Source organism: Helianthus annuus, chromosome 11 (genome assembly GCF_002127325.2).
Source record: "Helianthus annuus cultivar XRQ/B chromosome 11, HanXRQr2.0-SUNRISE, whole genome shotgun sequence".
NCBI classification, from domain to species: domain Eukaryota; kingdom Viridiplantae; phylum Streptophyta; class Magnoliopsida; order Asterales; family Asteraceae; genus Helianthus; species Helianthus annuus.
In genome coordinates this window covers 104466289-104483184 of record NC_035443.2, presented here as the reverse complement: position 1 = coordinate 104483184, position 16896 = coordinate 104466289, and the positions used below count along the sequence as shown (strand labels likewise).

Sequence of the window (16896 nt, the reverse complement as noted above, 5' to 3'; positions counted from 1 at the left end):
ATGGTCGGTAATTCTAAAAAAAAAAAAAAAAGCAGTCTTGCCAGTGTTATCACACTTATTTTTTATACATGCTAGCTTTGTAACTTACGATCTTATACGCTGTGTCCTTGTGTAGGTAGTAGACACTATCTTCTATCAACTGACCTTGTCGGGCTTTGTCATTATCAACGACATAAATCCCGGGGTCACGTAACTCAAACACTAGCAAGTAAAAGTGTTTGTGCTCCAATATAGGGAAGAAAACAATGTCTTGATTTCGGAAATCAGGCACGTAATCAACTCTGTTAACCGCACCTTTTATCCCAAGCCGAAACTTGTGCATCCGCGCCTCTACTCCGCCTTCCTCAGATGTGAGCATCCATGGAAACTTTAAGCATAACAGAGAAATTAATAAGGTCAAAACTATGACACACTGTAATCTATATATACATGATACTTACCACAACTTTAGTACCAAAGAATTGCCTACTGTAAGCCTCCCGTGATTTTCTTTTCTCTTTGAAGTTTAGCACCTCCGCCTAACAGTCAATGATACCATCCGAGACCTCATTGCCAATATTTAAACTCTTGAACATAGACCGAGACGCTTGTACATGGGTAGGGCTTCTAAACAGCAACTCCCTGGTGTCAGGTGTACAAATCATAAATTAAATTTCATACGTTAACATATGTAATTTACTGTGTTACTAAAATTTAGTACGGTGACGCCCCTACTTACACAGACATGTGTATCGGACTATCTACATCAGCCCCCGACGACGAACCCTGTTCCCTCCTGCGGTAAAAAAAAAAAAAAAAACAATTATATAGTGTGGAACTTTGTTGATGGTTTACCCTATTCCTATAAAACAAGAAACCACGTTGCAGTTCTACTTACACGTTTGCCTCCATTGCCCGCTTCCTCCGACAAAACCCACTTAAAAGGTGCATTGGGCTTTCATCAGCGTATATGTACTCCCACAGATTAGTCTCCTTCTTACTAATTGGCTGGCCCATGTCAACAGTCCTTATATAGTAAGGTGATCTGTTTGGCTCCGCTGCCACCTTCTCTCTGAAGGGGAGTTTCCTTTTTTGTGCCCCCAACTCAGCCAACATACGAACACGGTTTGCAAGCGGAATATTGTCCTCCACCACATACATATCACCCCCACAAGATCCCAGCCCAGTTTGACCTTTGTGGATTGCAATGGCCGGGTCATAGGAGCTAACTGGGTCTACCATTATAACCATGCTCAAGTCTGTGGTAGCCTCCATATCGCCTATCACATATAAAATAAATAGCTGATGTAACGCATAAACAATTACAACACATTTGATTCAATAAATGAATGTGCTTCAGCTCACCGGAACGTTCGGTTTCTGTCCGAGGGATGTCATCCATCTTCCCACTTGTGCAACCTGCACGTTTAATGCAAATAAGTATATTATACATGACTCGAACTAACCCATCCACACTAAGTTTGCTTAATGCTATATCGTACCAATTTCCTGTGACACGTCGCCTTGGCTCCCAATTTGTGTCATCCCAAGGCTCCAATTCGGGCCATCTAAATTTCGTTCATAAAAAACGGTCTCGCCTGCGCACACTGTATGTATACCTAACACGTGTTAACTCACTAAATGATAGATGGGGGAAACCATTTAACACATGTTAGAGCATGATAGTCCTTACCGTCATTCTCCGCATGAGGGACCTCTTCATCCGCTTTCCCTTTTCCATCGACAACATGGGCCCTCTCAATACTGTCGCCCGAAACTAAATCTACCCCCGCGCTACTGCACCCTTGCATATTTAGAATAGTAGCACGCATACCATCATGCTCAATCTTACCTTCTGCAGCTGCATAACACAATGCTGTTACATCACATGCACAACTTACTACCAGAAAAACCTTAAACACTTACCGTAAAAAACACGGTCAGTCTCATCAACAGCCCCCTTGACTTCGCCATCCAGAACCCCCTGTTCGTCCTTATCATCAACAGCACCTTCCGCAGCTGAAAAAACGACGCCACCACTATCTTCTTTTTTTCCATCAGATGCAGCCCTAACTTCATTCTCAATCTTAGGATCTGTACTTGCATAAACATTTTTCGAGTTAACACAAAGCTAAGCCTGGCTAAACAAATAACACGGTTTCCGAAGCTTACCTTCCTTCTCATTCCATTCATCATGTTTCCTATCCTTGGCCTCCATCTCTACCATTTTGGCCACCTCTTGATCACAAACAAACCTTTCTTCGTAAATCTCATCCTTTTTGACGTCATTCGCTTCAAGATTGGTGTTCTGTTCATCATTGTCATTCGCAGCCACTTTATTGTCTGTATTCACTCTATGTTCAGCACGTGTAACAAACTGCATGTCCAGACCATGGTAATCTGTGCAGACAAGATGACCTATGTTAAAGAAAATAAAGTAACAAAGCACACTTTTAGAGTCAATCATTATTAAAGTGGTACGGGAACTACCACGTGCACCCTGCGCTTCTGCTGCTTTAATGCGCAGTATTGCACGCATTAAACCCAGCGGCTTATGCACTTCTTCAGCATCATTTTTATCCACCCCTCCTGCTCCTTTATTTTCTTCGGCCCCACCAACACTACAGTCACCGCCACTTGAATTACCAGCATCATGAACACTCTTATCACCTTCCCCGACTTCATTTGTTTTTTGCCCAACTTCACTAAAGCTCAGTTCTCTCTCTTCCAGCTGCTTCTTAGTCTTGCTTAACCCTATAACATCACATGAATATTAAATGGGTTTCAGTAACGTACCCATATTAGACGGTACTACAGGTTAACAAGCAACAAACTACGCGTTTAATTCAAAATCTATATGTATGTTGATACTGCTAACACATGTTACATATTACCTGATTCGTTGCCACCATCCGTTTTTCCACGATCAATCTTTATTTTCGACTTCTGGCAATTCGGGGTCACAAAGCTTGCTTTTGTTTCGGGAGCATCCTTCAACTTATTCAGACGGGGAGATCTCCTTACCTGCGCCGACATAACTCCTTCCAGCGCTCCGGTACACTCGTTTCCATCAGCAAATACGCATGATTCCCCCGCCCCATCTGCTGCAACCACAAGGGAAGGTTATACTATACGATAACTAACACCTTGACGTGTGTTACAGTAGACATATCATTCCATAACATACAGTAAAGTAAAGGTACATAAACTCTTTTTCGGTTTAAACGTACTCTTAAAATGGGTATAACATGTAACAATCTACCTTTTTCTTTGCCACCTTCCGTGCCTTGTCCACCAATCTGCATAGTTGTCTTTCTCCTTTTTGGCGTCACAAACCCTTCTTCTGTCTCCCTAGCATGCTTTAAGTTCTCAAGTCTTGCTAATCTCCGCACCTCACCAGAGTTTCCACCATCTTCCATCTTTTCAGCATAATTTTCAACACCATCATTTACGAATGATTGCCCCGGCACATCAGCTGCACATCCCAAAAAAAATTGTCAATCATTACAGGCTGAAGCACCGGCAAAATGTGTTACAGTGACACAATTAACAATGATAACCAACAAAAAATGTATAACATTTAACACGTGGTTCCGTGTTCATTTCATAAACATCGTCAGCACACCTTCTTGGTCATCGAAGTTTATCGCTGAAGATCCTACTGCTTTCAGCCTACTTTTACTGATTTTTTTGTTTTGCCGGATAAGCGACTTCCTGTACAAGCTCGCTATTGGTGACCCATCCGAAAAATCATCATCGATGCCATCCCCTACGAAAACGTTCCCACAACGATCAATGGATTTCAAAAAATTTAACTAAATAACACAAACAATAACAGTTACTAACCAGCGTTCTCTCCTTCGTTGATGTGATTCTTTTCATCATCTCTCAAATCTTCCAAGACCGAATTGATCTTGTGTGACGCTAAATCTACCGCATCATCGTGATCCTCCCTTTCACTATCTTTCTTCTCAAACAAACTATCAAACCTTGCCTTCAACTCTTGTACTTCTTCGTCTTCATGGCTCTCCACCAATAGCGAATCTAACATACCCTCAATTTTGACTTTGTTCTTCTTTGTCACGTTTATTAACTGTCGTACTATCGTCAACCTCTCCTGTTGAGAATAGTTTTTTAACATTTTTTTGCACACTATGAACATATACTAATTGCAAAAAACACATGTTAGATCATCCAACTTTACCTCTTTAGTTGCCCATTGTTCCACGTTATAGTTTCTGGGACGTGTTAATCCTTTAAACCGTCCAGTTCCAAACCCACCCGCAAGGATTTCAAGCCTTTCTCTCTCTCTCAATCTTTTCAAGTTCCAAAAGGCTAAAGGACACACCGCACTGTCCACCTCCATCCCCGTGCACTCAATGCTATCAACATACAACAACTACAAGAAACAACGACACATTCAGCAAGGGAATAATCAACTATTCTAACACATGTTAATTATCTAAGTTATTTAAAGTTGTTTACCATCAGAATCGCTAGAGGACCAACAAAGAAACTCTGTGGGTCAAGCCGATTCCATGTATCCTTGCAAGTTCTCAGCTTTTCTACAACAAAGTCACACTAGTCTATTGTTGCAAAGTCCATCTCTTCATCCAGATACTCCAATATTTCTTCCCGTAAACAACTTTGTTTATGACAATCCACCAGCACTGCCACAAAACACATTACAAAATCCATCCTGAAATCGAAACTGTCTTCGCCATCGGACTCATCAATCATTTTCACCATCTTTGTCGGCGGCACCATTGCCCCCGGGTATCTCGCCCTCCATTCCGTAATGGCATCACTCAGCATCGGCAGCTTACCAATCGAACTAAACTTTTGTCCACCAGTCGGAATCCCTAACAACTTATGCAGGGCTTTCCTGTTCACCTTGATATCACCGGCAGGCGTACATATCAACATTTTATCTGGATTAAAATTGTCCACAACAAAATAAGCTAACTTAGCCGGCAAACCATCAACGCTGAAAGTTAGCATGCGTCCAAATCCCATTTCCCTGACTGCGTCACGTTGTTGTTCTGTCAATGCTCGTACACACTTATAAAACTGCAATGGCGCAGATCTTGTCCTTATGCCTGGAAATTCATCCTTTTTTGCTCGCTTGCGGGTTTTCTGAACCTTTTCCTGTTTCTTACCAACTACCTTCGGTTTCCCTGCTCTACCTTTCCCATTTTCAGAAGAACCCTTGTTCTTTTTGGTCTTTAACGCTCCGCCCTTCGATGAAGCCGTCACGTCTGCCCTACTTACTAAAATACCATTTTATACGAAACAACAACATTACAAACAATTAGTCTAATTTGCAACATCCGATGATAACATGTAAGATTTTTGCATTCATAACATCCACATTTTTGAAGGGCTTAAAAAATAACTAACACATGTTACTGCGTTTTCATAATCAAGCACAACTAACACATGTTAATGCGTTTTCAGGATCAAGCGCAACTAACACATGTTAACAGAAGCCAACAGTATGTAACTAACCACGTTTTCTTTTATTTCCGCACCCGGAAATATCCCCGACAATGCTTTTTGTCCCTATAGTTTAAACATGTTAATGAGTTTTATCTGGATACGCAACTAGCCTCTATTGCAACAAAAAGGAACTTACCCATGTTCTTTTTGTTATGTCCCCGCCTGCTTTCCACACAACCTTCATTTAGCACCGATACATTCGTAAGTTAGACGATTAACCGCAACTATACTTTATACAAATTATAAACAATATTACTGCTTAATCGTTACCTGTTTTCTGTCTATTCCCATGGCTTGCTGACACACTATCGGCATCATCATAAACTGCAAGGCATCCGACACAATTCAGTTATGCCCAATTTCATATCCAACACACTATCAACATACAAATCACCTTGAAGTATGTTAAGAGTTCAGAAACATAAAAATTCTAACCTAACTCCCGTTGGGTCGGACCAAAGTCCGATCGTTGTTTGGAAGGACCGGGCTTGGGTTCCTCGGATAAAATCACAACGCTAGGGCTACCAGAACTTTTTTGCCCTAACTTGTGTTTGGAAGTCCTACATATTTAAAAAAAAAAACTAACTCAGGTGCCTTTTTCCTATAATCCGTTGAAGAAACCAACTTGGACATGACGGATAACAACAAACTAACCTTTTGTTTGAACTCTGAATCTTCCGTAAGCGTTTCAGCTTCAACGACGACGACAAGATTATGAACGACTTCCTCATTCTTCAAGCTGGACAGTATCGGCTTCTGTGTTAGGGTTTGGGGGGAGTAGCTTTTCACTGATTCTTATGAATGGTAAAGAAGAAAACCTTTTGAATTGTGTTAGGGTTAAGGACGAGAGAGAAATATGAACAGGAGTGGAGAAATGAGTAAAATGGAAAAGAAGAGAGATTTTTGAATTTTGTTACACTTCTTTGATTAGACTGCTACTGCATGGCAGTGGTTTCTGTCTTCCCAATGCTTATGTTACCTACCGAAAATGCCCTTGGATGGTACAAGTTGGCAGTCTTTTGTATTTCCTTTTATTTTTATTAACACCAAAATAATCATGGCCTTTGATCAACTTAGATGTAAGCTAATCAATGGTTCAGAATGGGTTTCCATAGTTTTCTTAAAAAGAAGGGGTTTCTTATCTAACCATGCCCTATATATATATATATATATATATACAAGTTTTTACTACAAAATTCACCCAAAGGCAAACATATAAAGTTGTGATTTTTGTTTAAAACAAAAAAGGCTTTTGGCAGCAATATAATATCATCAAAATTAAAGATAAGTTAACTGCAAAAATATGATAAGCATCGTATATTAAATGCTCTCCATTATCATCATAAGCTCCTGTATTAAATGCTTTTCCTAGTAGAAATCGATGGTTCACTTAAGAGCATAGTCGACGGTTCACTTAAGAGCATAGTCGATGGTTCACTTAAGAGCATAGTAGATGGTTCACTTTATATATTTAATGCATATACTATACTTGAATAAATACAATACGTAGAAGACAAATATATACTTCATGGTGTACAAACCTCATGTGAAACCATTTTGAAGGTGGCACCCGGAGACCCATCCAGAAAATAGTTTTTAACTTCGGTACACATAGGTGGTGTTTGTTTTTTAAGAAAAGTACTTCAGAACCTCTTTTGTCTTCCCCACGCAGACCACACGCAGATGTAGAGGTCTAAAGTGTGTTTGTTTTTTAGAAGACAAATCATTCAAAAAGCTCTGCCTGACCACTTTTTGGTGCAGACATGGACTACCATCTTCTCAACTCTTCTAACCTCTTCACAAAACTCACAGAACCCTAACCCCTCCTCCACCTCCCTTCTTCTTCAAAACACACAGAACCCTAACCCCTCTTCCACCTCCTTTCTTCTTCCCTGCCACCGCCACCACCTCTCCTCCCACAGCCCCGTCGTGCTGCCGCCACCACCACTCCTCCCCCAAACCGCCGCCGCCACCACCTCTCCTCCCACACCCCCGTGTTGGATTGAACAAGTTGAGAGATCTGCCTACAATCAAATCTGCTAAAGCTCTGATAAGAAGATGGATTGGAAACAAAGGGGAGTTGTTTATAAACCGATGAAGTGAAGGCCTGGACGGACCGCAGCTGAATACAGGCCGCCATTATCTAAAACAGAACAATCGATTTGATCAAATGAAATGGATTTGAAGAAGAAATTGGGGGAATGATGATTAGATTAGATTTGGGTTGGTGTGTTTTTTGATGACAACCTTTATTTAATTTAATGTTAACTTATTTTGATTTGATTTGGGTTCTCTGTTTCTTTAATTTTAATGTTAACTTATTTTGATTTGATTATATGGGTTTTGATTTTGTTAATAACTTGATTCTAGGTGTTGAAATTCTGAATTTTTGATTATGTTAATAAGTTGATTAATAGCTTGCAGAAGTTATAAAACAAACAATCTTCTTCTTGCAAACTGCAGAGGTTTGGTCCACCTCTTCAGCTATAGATGTCTGCAGATGTGGTCCACAGACTGCAAACGTTTTACCTCTCAAAAAACAAACACTACCATAGTTACTTTTGGTTGTGTTTGTTCTTCATGAGAAAGAGGAACATAATAACCTGGATGAATTTTCGAACTCTTTAAGTTGGCAAATGGAGAAGATTGATGTGAGATTAGTTCCACATGCAAACAAAGAATCTGCAAAAATACAAAATATAATGCAATCTCGGAATGATAAGTAAAGATATAAAGGTCTATTTACCTGAATATGTGTTTCTTAATAGTTATTTAATTGTTTTTTCGTAATCATAAAAGTATCCCCATTGTTTATGCTGAAAGTCTTTTCTTAATATAAGCCTACCCTGATAATTTCCGGATTGAGTTTAAGAAATTTGACATTATGAAGCTTTTGAAGCAGGCAAACAATATCATGAGCATCTGCCCTACTATCACCGGGATGCAAAAGACATATATCCACCATCTCCAAATGCAGAAACCTTCAAAGGAAAAAGACCTTCATACTGCAAGGTGGCAAGGTTAGGTACAAAAATTAGATGTATCCCTCTCCAATTCCTTATAGTAAGATTCTTGAGTTGAGGTGCAACCACATCACCACCCTCATGACTATATTCAAGTGTTAGATTAGATAGTCTAGGATGATAGATATTGAAACCACCCCATCCCATTCTGCAGGAATTGAAGGTGAGATTCTTCAAGTTTGCACAGTTCGAGAATCGCTAAAATTATCAGCATACAAAGTGATGCCATAGAGATTTAATGTTGTTAAAGCTAGCATGTCCCAAGTATGTGGGGTCGTAATGGAATTTTTGAAAGTAAGCCCCATCAAAGTGAGATGTTTGAGAGACTGAGAACTAAAGCGAGAAAGAAGGGATTCGCATCCCTGGCTGCAAGTAATATTCAGTTGTTGGACATTAATTATGGGATAATGCATAGTTCAATATTTTGTTCAAAATTCTTTTGATAAACAACTGGCTAGCCCTTCCAAGTAAAGTGAGCTCGAGAGAAGACACGTCTATTTTATTCTTTCGGCCAGATAGATAGTACACCTGTAACAAATTTGGAGAACTTGGCCAACGTACGAAAATCCCGAGTTGAGAAATCGAGACGGGGCGTTGAAGTCCAGATATACCTCCATCTAGATGACAAAACACTTGTTCTGATTGCATGTTTAGTGTCAATAAAAGAGAGGGTCTTAAGAATAAGATCGTCTGGCAAGCTGCTTAATCTATCACCTTCGACATTCATTCTAATTTTACCACACCGAGAATCCATTCTCCTAATAATCCTACCTTTACAGAAATACTCCGGCGGATGGGAGGTCCGTGCAACTACCCCCCCCCCCTACCTTTACAGAAATAAGATCTCTTATGCCTTTGTTCGAATTTCCATTTATTCAGTGGTTCTGTTCGCTATACCACCAGCATCCTTTCGAGCCCAAAGCTGCAATTTGGTTACGTGCAACAGTTAGGACAAACCAAACACTCAAGATACAAGCGCTTGCATAATTCAAATAAATGGTGTCTAACAACAAATAAAAACATTGTTCTACATAATCTTGGGATGAATTTACAATAACCAACCTTATAATCTGGAAGTGAAGGGGCTGCGCCGCCTTGAACGGCGAAACAGGATGGACGGAGCGACGGTGGTTCAGTGGCGGCGTGCTGCAGGCCGCTGCTTTAGAATGTTTCTCTACAGTGTACCTATGGATGTAGACGATATAGGGGGTGTTTGGGATTCCTTTTTAACTTCTAACTTATCGAAAGTCCTTCTCAAAAGTGAGAAGTTAGGTGTTGTTTGTTTTTGCAGATAAAAACTGTCTGCAGTCTGATTTTAGCTGATTTTATGTCTGCAACTGAAGATATGGTCTGAAGGTCTGCAAACTGAAAATATAATACTGTTTGTTTTATAAACTGGATATCGTCTGTATAACATATAAAAAAAACATAATACAACCACCACCTCCCAACCTTATCTTCTCTACATAAACTATCCAAACAAACCACGCACACATACTGCTCTCCCTCTCTCTCGAATCATACTGCAGATACACACACAAAGCCCACATCAAATATGAACACCATCTTCCTCAAATATATTCAACCACAAAGCCAAAACACCCTCTCATTTCTCTGCCCCTCTCCCTCTCGATGCTCTGACCGACGGCCGGGTTTCCCACCGGCGAGCCGACGGCCACACTCAATCCTCTTCACCGCCGATACACACCCCCTGACTCTATGGTTTCCAGCGTATAACACTGGCGGCGGCCAGACACCGAACATCTCAAACCCCCCTTCCTTCGATCTGTGTAATCGGCCGACCACCACCACCGCCGTCTGGTGGTGGCGTGACGACGAAACGGAGAAGATCAGATGGTCGACGAGAGAGAAGCCGGAGAGAAAGAGGTGGAGGTGGAAGTGGTGGTGGCAGTGTAATTGTGGATGTGGTGGTGGGTTGAAGGTGACGGTGGAGGTGGGTTGAAGGTGGAGGTGGAGGTGGGTTGAAGGTGACGGTGGAGGTGGGTTGGAGGTGGAGGTGGTGGTGGTGCTGGGTTTTAAAGAGGGAGACAGAGAGAAGGAAGATGTGGGTTTTGAAGATCTGAGACTTTGTGAAGATGATAGACATAAGCTTTTTTTAAGCTAATAAAAGCACTTTTCAGATCTTCTTTAAAAAAAAAAACAAACAGTCTTCAACGTCTTATGTCTGCCCGCCTGAAGACATATGCTCCTTGCAGATGTTTTAAGCAAAAACAAACAGAATTTCTAACTTCTCAATTTCTACTTTTTAAGGCTAATTCAAGGCATAAAAGTCCTTCTGTGAAGGTGTTAGTGATTCCTTTTAACCCTAAAAGTCCTTCTCATGGGATGTTTGGCATTCCTTTTAACTTCTAAGAAGTTCATAAGTCAAAAGTAGCCCCAAAATAAGTTAATCCAAACACCCACATAATGTAACTATCACGTATTGTTGAAGCTGCGAATTATTTTCTGATGTGTTTCGAGTTTTATTATGAGTTAAATGCGATTTTAGTCCCTGTGGTTTGGTCATTTTGTCAGTTTAGTTCGAAGGTTTCATTTTTCACTTGTGCTTCCAAAAGTTTCACCGTTGTCATTTTAGCATTTTAGTCCACTGAGTTAACTTAATCTATTTTTTCTGTTAACGAGAAGGGGGAATTTGGAACAAAATGATCATTTTAGTAATTTTCTCTTAATTAAATTATTTACCCTTAATCAGAAAAAAATTAATATGTGTCATCAATTCGGTCATTTTATATGGCCGAATTACCCTTTTAGTTAACAAAATTACATGTAAAATAACCGAATTGTCCTTCTCATACGAAAAAAAATGGATATAGTTAACCCATTAGACTAAAATGGCATGTTTGAAAGTATTTTGACTAAAATGGCAAGGTTTCAAACCTTTAGACTAAACTGACAAAATGGCATTGGCGATATCATGGGAAACCGTCACTAAACCTAAGAAGAAGGGTGGTTTGGGGTTATCGAATCTGTTTCATTGTAATAAGGCGTTGATTGCTAAATGGCCTTGGCGATATCGTATTAATCCGGATTCTTTATGGGCGAGAGTAGTTAACGCCATACATGCAACTAATAGAACATGGGACGTGTATCCGGTGAGGAAGAATATGGTTAGCGTGTGGTCGAATGTGATAAAGGAAGTGTCGTCGCTGAACAGAAACGGTGCTGATTTCTGCAGCTTAATTGGCTGCAAAATTGGAAGGGGGACGACGGTTCGATTTTGGTTGGACAGATGGCTTGACGATAGTGTGTTAAAAGATAAGTTTCGTGCTTTGTTTCGGCTAGAAAATAAGAAAAGATGCTTTGTATCGGATGTGGTTTCGATGGAGAACATGGAGATTCAGTTTAGTTGGAACTGGAAAAGGACGCCTCAAGATGAAGAATCGCTGCTGCAGCTTAACAGTCTGCAACAACTTCTGCAGCAGATTTCGGTTCGGTTGGGGCAGGATGATTGGCGATGGAGCGGTGATAAAGATGGTTGTTTCTCGACGGCTGCTGTGCGGAATTGGTTGGTTGGGGATCTAGAGGTTACACGGCAAAATGTATTTGAATGGTGCAAATGGTTACATAACAAATGTAATATCTTCATGTGGCGCGCCTTGATGGATCGGATTCCAACTAAAGTCGCCCTTACAAAGAGGAATATTTTTACAGAAGATATCCGTTGTGTGCTGTGTGAGGAAGGGGAGCTACGGTAGACCATGTATTTTCTGGATGTGGTATCTCAACCGGGGTGTGGGATATTGTATCTAAATGGTGTGGTATTCCTAATTATTTCACTTTTCGCCTTAAAGATGTCATGGAGCTTCATAACGTGCAAGGTATGTCGACAACACACAAAGAGATTGTTAGAGGGGTGATTATAGCGTCTTGTTGGAGGTTATGGAAAGCTAGAAATGAGTTGATATTTGAGAACAAAGTGGTTAAAGTCGTGGAGATAGTGGCGGACATCAAGGCGCTAACATATTTATGGTATAGTAATAGTAACAATAGTAAAGGTTTGGACCGGGAGAATTGGTGTAAATTGTATTTGATGTAAAGTTTTGTGGCGGCCTCTTCTCTCCGCTTTGGAGAGTTGGAGGGTTTCGCGTTTGGTGTTAATGAAGTTCTCTTTTCAAAAAAAAAAAAAAAATTAAATGCTTTTCCTAGTAGAAATCGATGGTTCACTTAAGAGCATAGCAGATGGTTCACTTCACAAATTTAGTGCAGACTGCAGTGGCTATACTTGAATAAGAACGTTGGGTAAAAACCTAAAAATATACTACATGGTGTACATACCTCATGTGAAAACATTGTGAAGGTGGCACCCGGAGAACCGTCTACAAAATAGTTTTTAACTTCGGTAGTTACTTTTGGTTGTGTTTGCTCTGAATCTGGATGAATCTTTGGATAAATCTCTAAACACTTTAAGTTGGCAAATGGAGAAGGTTGATGTGAAATTAGTTCCACATATGAACAAAGAATCTGCAAAGATAGAAAAAAAAAAAAAAATAATGCAATCTCATAATCATACGTAAAGATATTAAGGACTATTTTCTTGAATATATGTTTCTTAATAGACATGTAAGCGAGCACATGCAATGACTCGATATACCTCTTTTGTCAAAAAAGAATTAACCATGTTTGTACTAATTAATATATTTTTTTTCGCAACAACAAGAGCATCTCCATTGTTTATGCTGAAAATCTTTGTTGGATGCAATCATGCAAATGATAACATTAAGGACCAATACGGCAATACTACCGACATACCTTGATAATTTCCAAGTTGAGTGTAAGAAATTTGACACTATGAAGCTTTTGAAGCATGCAAACAATTTCATGAGCATCTGCCCCAACATTACAGTGGTGAATACATATATCCACCTTCTCCAAATGAGGAAGGTCAGCAGATACCTCCAAAGGAAACAAATAATCTTCATACTGCAAGGAGGTGAGGTTAGGTGAGGAAATAAGATGTATCCCTGTCCAATATTTTATAGTGAGATTCATGAGTTGAGGTGCAACAACATCACCTTTCTCACCCTCGTTACTACGTTCAAGTGTTAAATTACATAGTCTAGGATGACATATATTGAAACGACCCGATCCCATTTTGCAGAAACTTAAGCTGAGATTCTTCCATAGTTACCTAAATCGCCAGGGTAGCCACGATCCACGTATTGGATCGTGGTGTACCCAATCGCCAGTCGCTAGCGATCCAAAACGCCATGGTACGGCGATCCAATTCGATCAGGTACGGTGGTCCAAATCGATCAGGTACAGCGCTCCAACTCGATCAGGTACTGCGAATTTGATTAAAAATCTAGGCGTACCAGGTTCAATTTGGTACGTATGTGGTTCAATTTGCTCATTGATCTTGGTCTGCAATTCGAATATGTTTGATTGTTGTTGTTTGTGTCTGATTGAAACAAAGAAAAAGAAGAAGAAGAAAAGGTGTAGCGGGCTGGTAATGTGAGAAAGGAGCGGCTGGTAGAAATATTAGGGTTTTTGTGTTGTTTAGTGAAGAAAAAGAACTAAAAAGAGAAATAGTTCGTGTGTGCGGCTGTTAAAGCATTTCTAGGGTTTTAGGTTTTGTTTTTTCTTATTCGTGGAAAAATTGACAAGGGATTTTCAATAAATCAAATAAAAAAATTAATGTGTGTTTTTCGAACTATATGTTTATGTTTTCTATCTGGTAATATGAATATTGGATTTTGGTTATTTGGATTTGTAATTTCTGTTTTGATTTGTGTATTTCGAACCGGACTCAATGATTCACCGTACCGGATCGTACCGAAATGAACCTACCCCCCTCCGTACCGAATTCGTCCTATCTAGCGAATCGCGTACCCGAACCGCGTACCCGAACCGGAGCGAACCGCGAATTAGGTGACTATGGATTCTTCAAGTTTGCACAGTTGGAGAAAAGACCAGCAGACTCACCAGTATTATCAGCATACAATGTGACACCAAAGAGAGTCAATGTTGTTAAAGCTTGCATGTCCCAAGTAGGTGGTGTCGTAATGGAATTTTTGTAACTAAGCCCTATCAAAGTGAGATGTTTGAGAGACTGAGAACTAAAGCGAGAAAGACGGGATTCGCATCCTTTCCAGCAACTAATATTCAGCTGTTGGACATTATGGGATAATGCATAGTTCAAAATTTTGTTCAAACTTCTTTTGAAAAACCACTGGCTAGCCTTTCTAAGTAAATCAAGCTCGAGAGAAGACACGTCTATTTGGTTCTTTCGGCCAGATAGTACACCTGTAACAAATTTGGAGAACTTGTCCAACGTACGAAAATCCTGAATTGAGAAATCGAGACAAGGCGTTGAAGTCCAGATATACCTCCATCCAGATGACAAAACACTTGTTCTGATTGCTTGTTTAGTGCCAATAAATGACAGAATCTTAAGAATAAGATCGTCTGGCAAGCTACTTAATCTATCACCTTCCACATTCATTCTAATTTTACCACGCCCAGAATCCATTCTCCTAATCCTACCTTTATAAAAATATAAGAATTCACATATGCGTTGATTTTTTTCTTTGAATTTCCGTTGCTTTGGTAATTCTGTTTGCAAAACCACCAAGTTATGTCTTCTCCTTTCGAGCCCGAAGCTGCAATTTGATTACGTGCAACAGTTAGGACATAGGACAAACCACACACTCAAGATACAAGCACTTGCATAATTCAAATAAATGATGTTTCATAACAAATAAAAACATTGTTCTACATAATGTTGGGATGGATTTACAATAACCAGTCTTATAATCTGGAATCCTACTCTTCAGCAACAAACAATTGAAGAAAAGTTCACTCTTTCTAACTAAAAACTTTTATCATTTTGCCAAAAACAATCGACTGAAAACAAGACAGATCATCATACCTTAAAGTACAGATTTATGCTAGAAGCTTTTGGTTCATAAAAGGTGAGCGTGATCAAATGTGTAAAACTCAAAATTAAAATCGAACCCGAAATTATAAAACAAAAAACCCTAAATCTGGTTTAGGGGGAGAGTCTTACGCTGTACATGTAGTGAAGGAGCTACGCCGCCTTGAACGGCGAGACAGGATGGATGGAGCGACGGTGGTTCAGTGGCGACATGCTGCAGGCCGCTGCTTTAGAATGTTTCTCTACAGTCCTATGGATGTAGAGTTGTAGTCTTGTAGACGATATAACGTATTGTTGAAGCTTCGAATTATTTTCTAAGGTGTTTCAAGTTTTATTATTAAAAAGATAATAAAAGAAATAGAAATGTTGAACAAAAATTTTCTAATATAGACGTCATATTTAACATTTTCAAAAGTAGTGAAAGATAGGGTTTAGCATCTCAACTATCTCGTAAAAAGTGTAGACTTAGCCGTCTCCGACATTCAATTGTTTTTGTTGCCTCAAAAAACGTGTAAGTTGAATTCTTATCGTCTTAGTCATCCTGTTTAAAGTGTAGGCTAAATCTTAGTCGTTTTAGCTAACGAAGCTAATATGACAAGCCTATGATAAGTGGAAATGGGGTTGACTTCTTTAGAATGGTTTAAAATATGTCTACTTTGGAAGGGTTTAAAATATATGTCTACTAATTTAAGCACCCGTGTCTTATATGGGTCACTCAAAGTAAATTATATTATCTATAAGTGTTTACGTAAAATATTTTGAAATGAGCGAAATCTTCGATTACATATATAATTTCACTCTAAAATTATCAAAACACGTATGAAATTAGATACTACCTAAAATAATATTTGACAAACTTATATATAATTAATAAATAGATATTGCCTATTTCATATAATCTATCTATACATTCTTTTTGCCCATTTGTACGTAACCTTTTTTATCCCTTCCACCACTGTACAAAGCAAGGTGAACTTGCCTTGGAAAACCTTGTCGTTCCGGTGCCAAATCTTCCAAAGCGTCTTCATAAACACAATCAATATTACCTCACTAGTCTTCTTTTTTACGCCATATCTAATGACCATAGGTATTCCTCTCATATTGGCAGTTTTGATGGTAATTCATCAAAATTAGGTTCTTAGCTTCGAGTACACGTGGCCAACCCCTATGTAATAAATCTTGGTAATTAGCTATAGTTCATACCTTCGACAAGTTGACATTTTTTTTAAAAGGTCAACAAATTTTATTACATAAACTTCTGTTAACCAACTGTTAACAGAAAGTCACCAAGAAAACCAACATGCACCAAAAAAAAATACAGTCATAGCCTCATACAATTTAAGTCAAGCTAGGGGTATTCGCTATCGCGCGTTGCACGACATTACACGTTAGATTCGTATATACGTTAATAACGACTTGTCATTAATTTATCATGGTGCATTTTGTATATGTAGTGAACAAAATCAGGTATGCCGTATGCCTAGGCATATACCTTGTTGT

General features: G+C 39.4%; 2 protein-coding genes and 1 long non-coding RNA gene across 3 annotated transcripts in view; all 3 read right to left on the bottom strand.

Moving 5' to 3' along the window:
* The window catches only part of LOC110891770, a 72168-nt gene extending 58310 nt beyond the window's left edge, over positions 1–13858 (bottom strand). Inside the window, exons 1-2 of the mRNA XM_022139345.2 lie at positions 13272–13858; positions 12798–12983 (exon numbers count right to left, since the gene is read on the bottom strand). Of these exons, the coding sequence (XP_021995037.2) occupies positions 12798–12983; positions 13272–13613 (528 nt within the window). The 5' untranslated portion in view covers positions 13614–13858. The remainder of the gene's footprint in view (positions 1–12797; positions 12984–13271) is intronic.
* On the bottom strand, positions 1148–1587 carry LOC118483945. The gene is made up of 3 exons (XR_004872509.1): positions 1482–1587; positions 1345–1398; positions 1148–1259 (listed from the first exon to the last, which is right to left on the bottom strand). It is a non-coding gene; the product is annotated as an uncharacterized LOC118483945 (long non-coding RNA).
* A 536-nt stretch (positions 13859–14394) lies between the features above and the next one.
* Positions 14395–14991, bottom strand: LOC110887770 (putative F-box/LRR-repeat protein At3g28410). Its single transcript, XM_022135342.1, has one exon. The coding sequence runs from the start codon at positions 14989–14991 to the stop codon at positions 14395–14397; it is 597 nt and encodes a 198-aa protein (XP_021991034.1).
* Positions 14992–16896: the final 1905 nt, after the last annotated feature.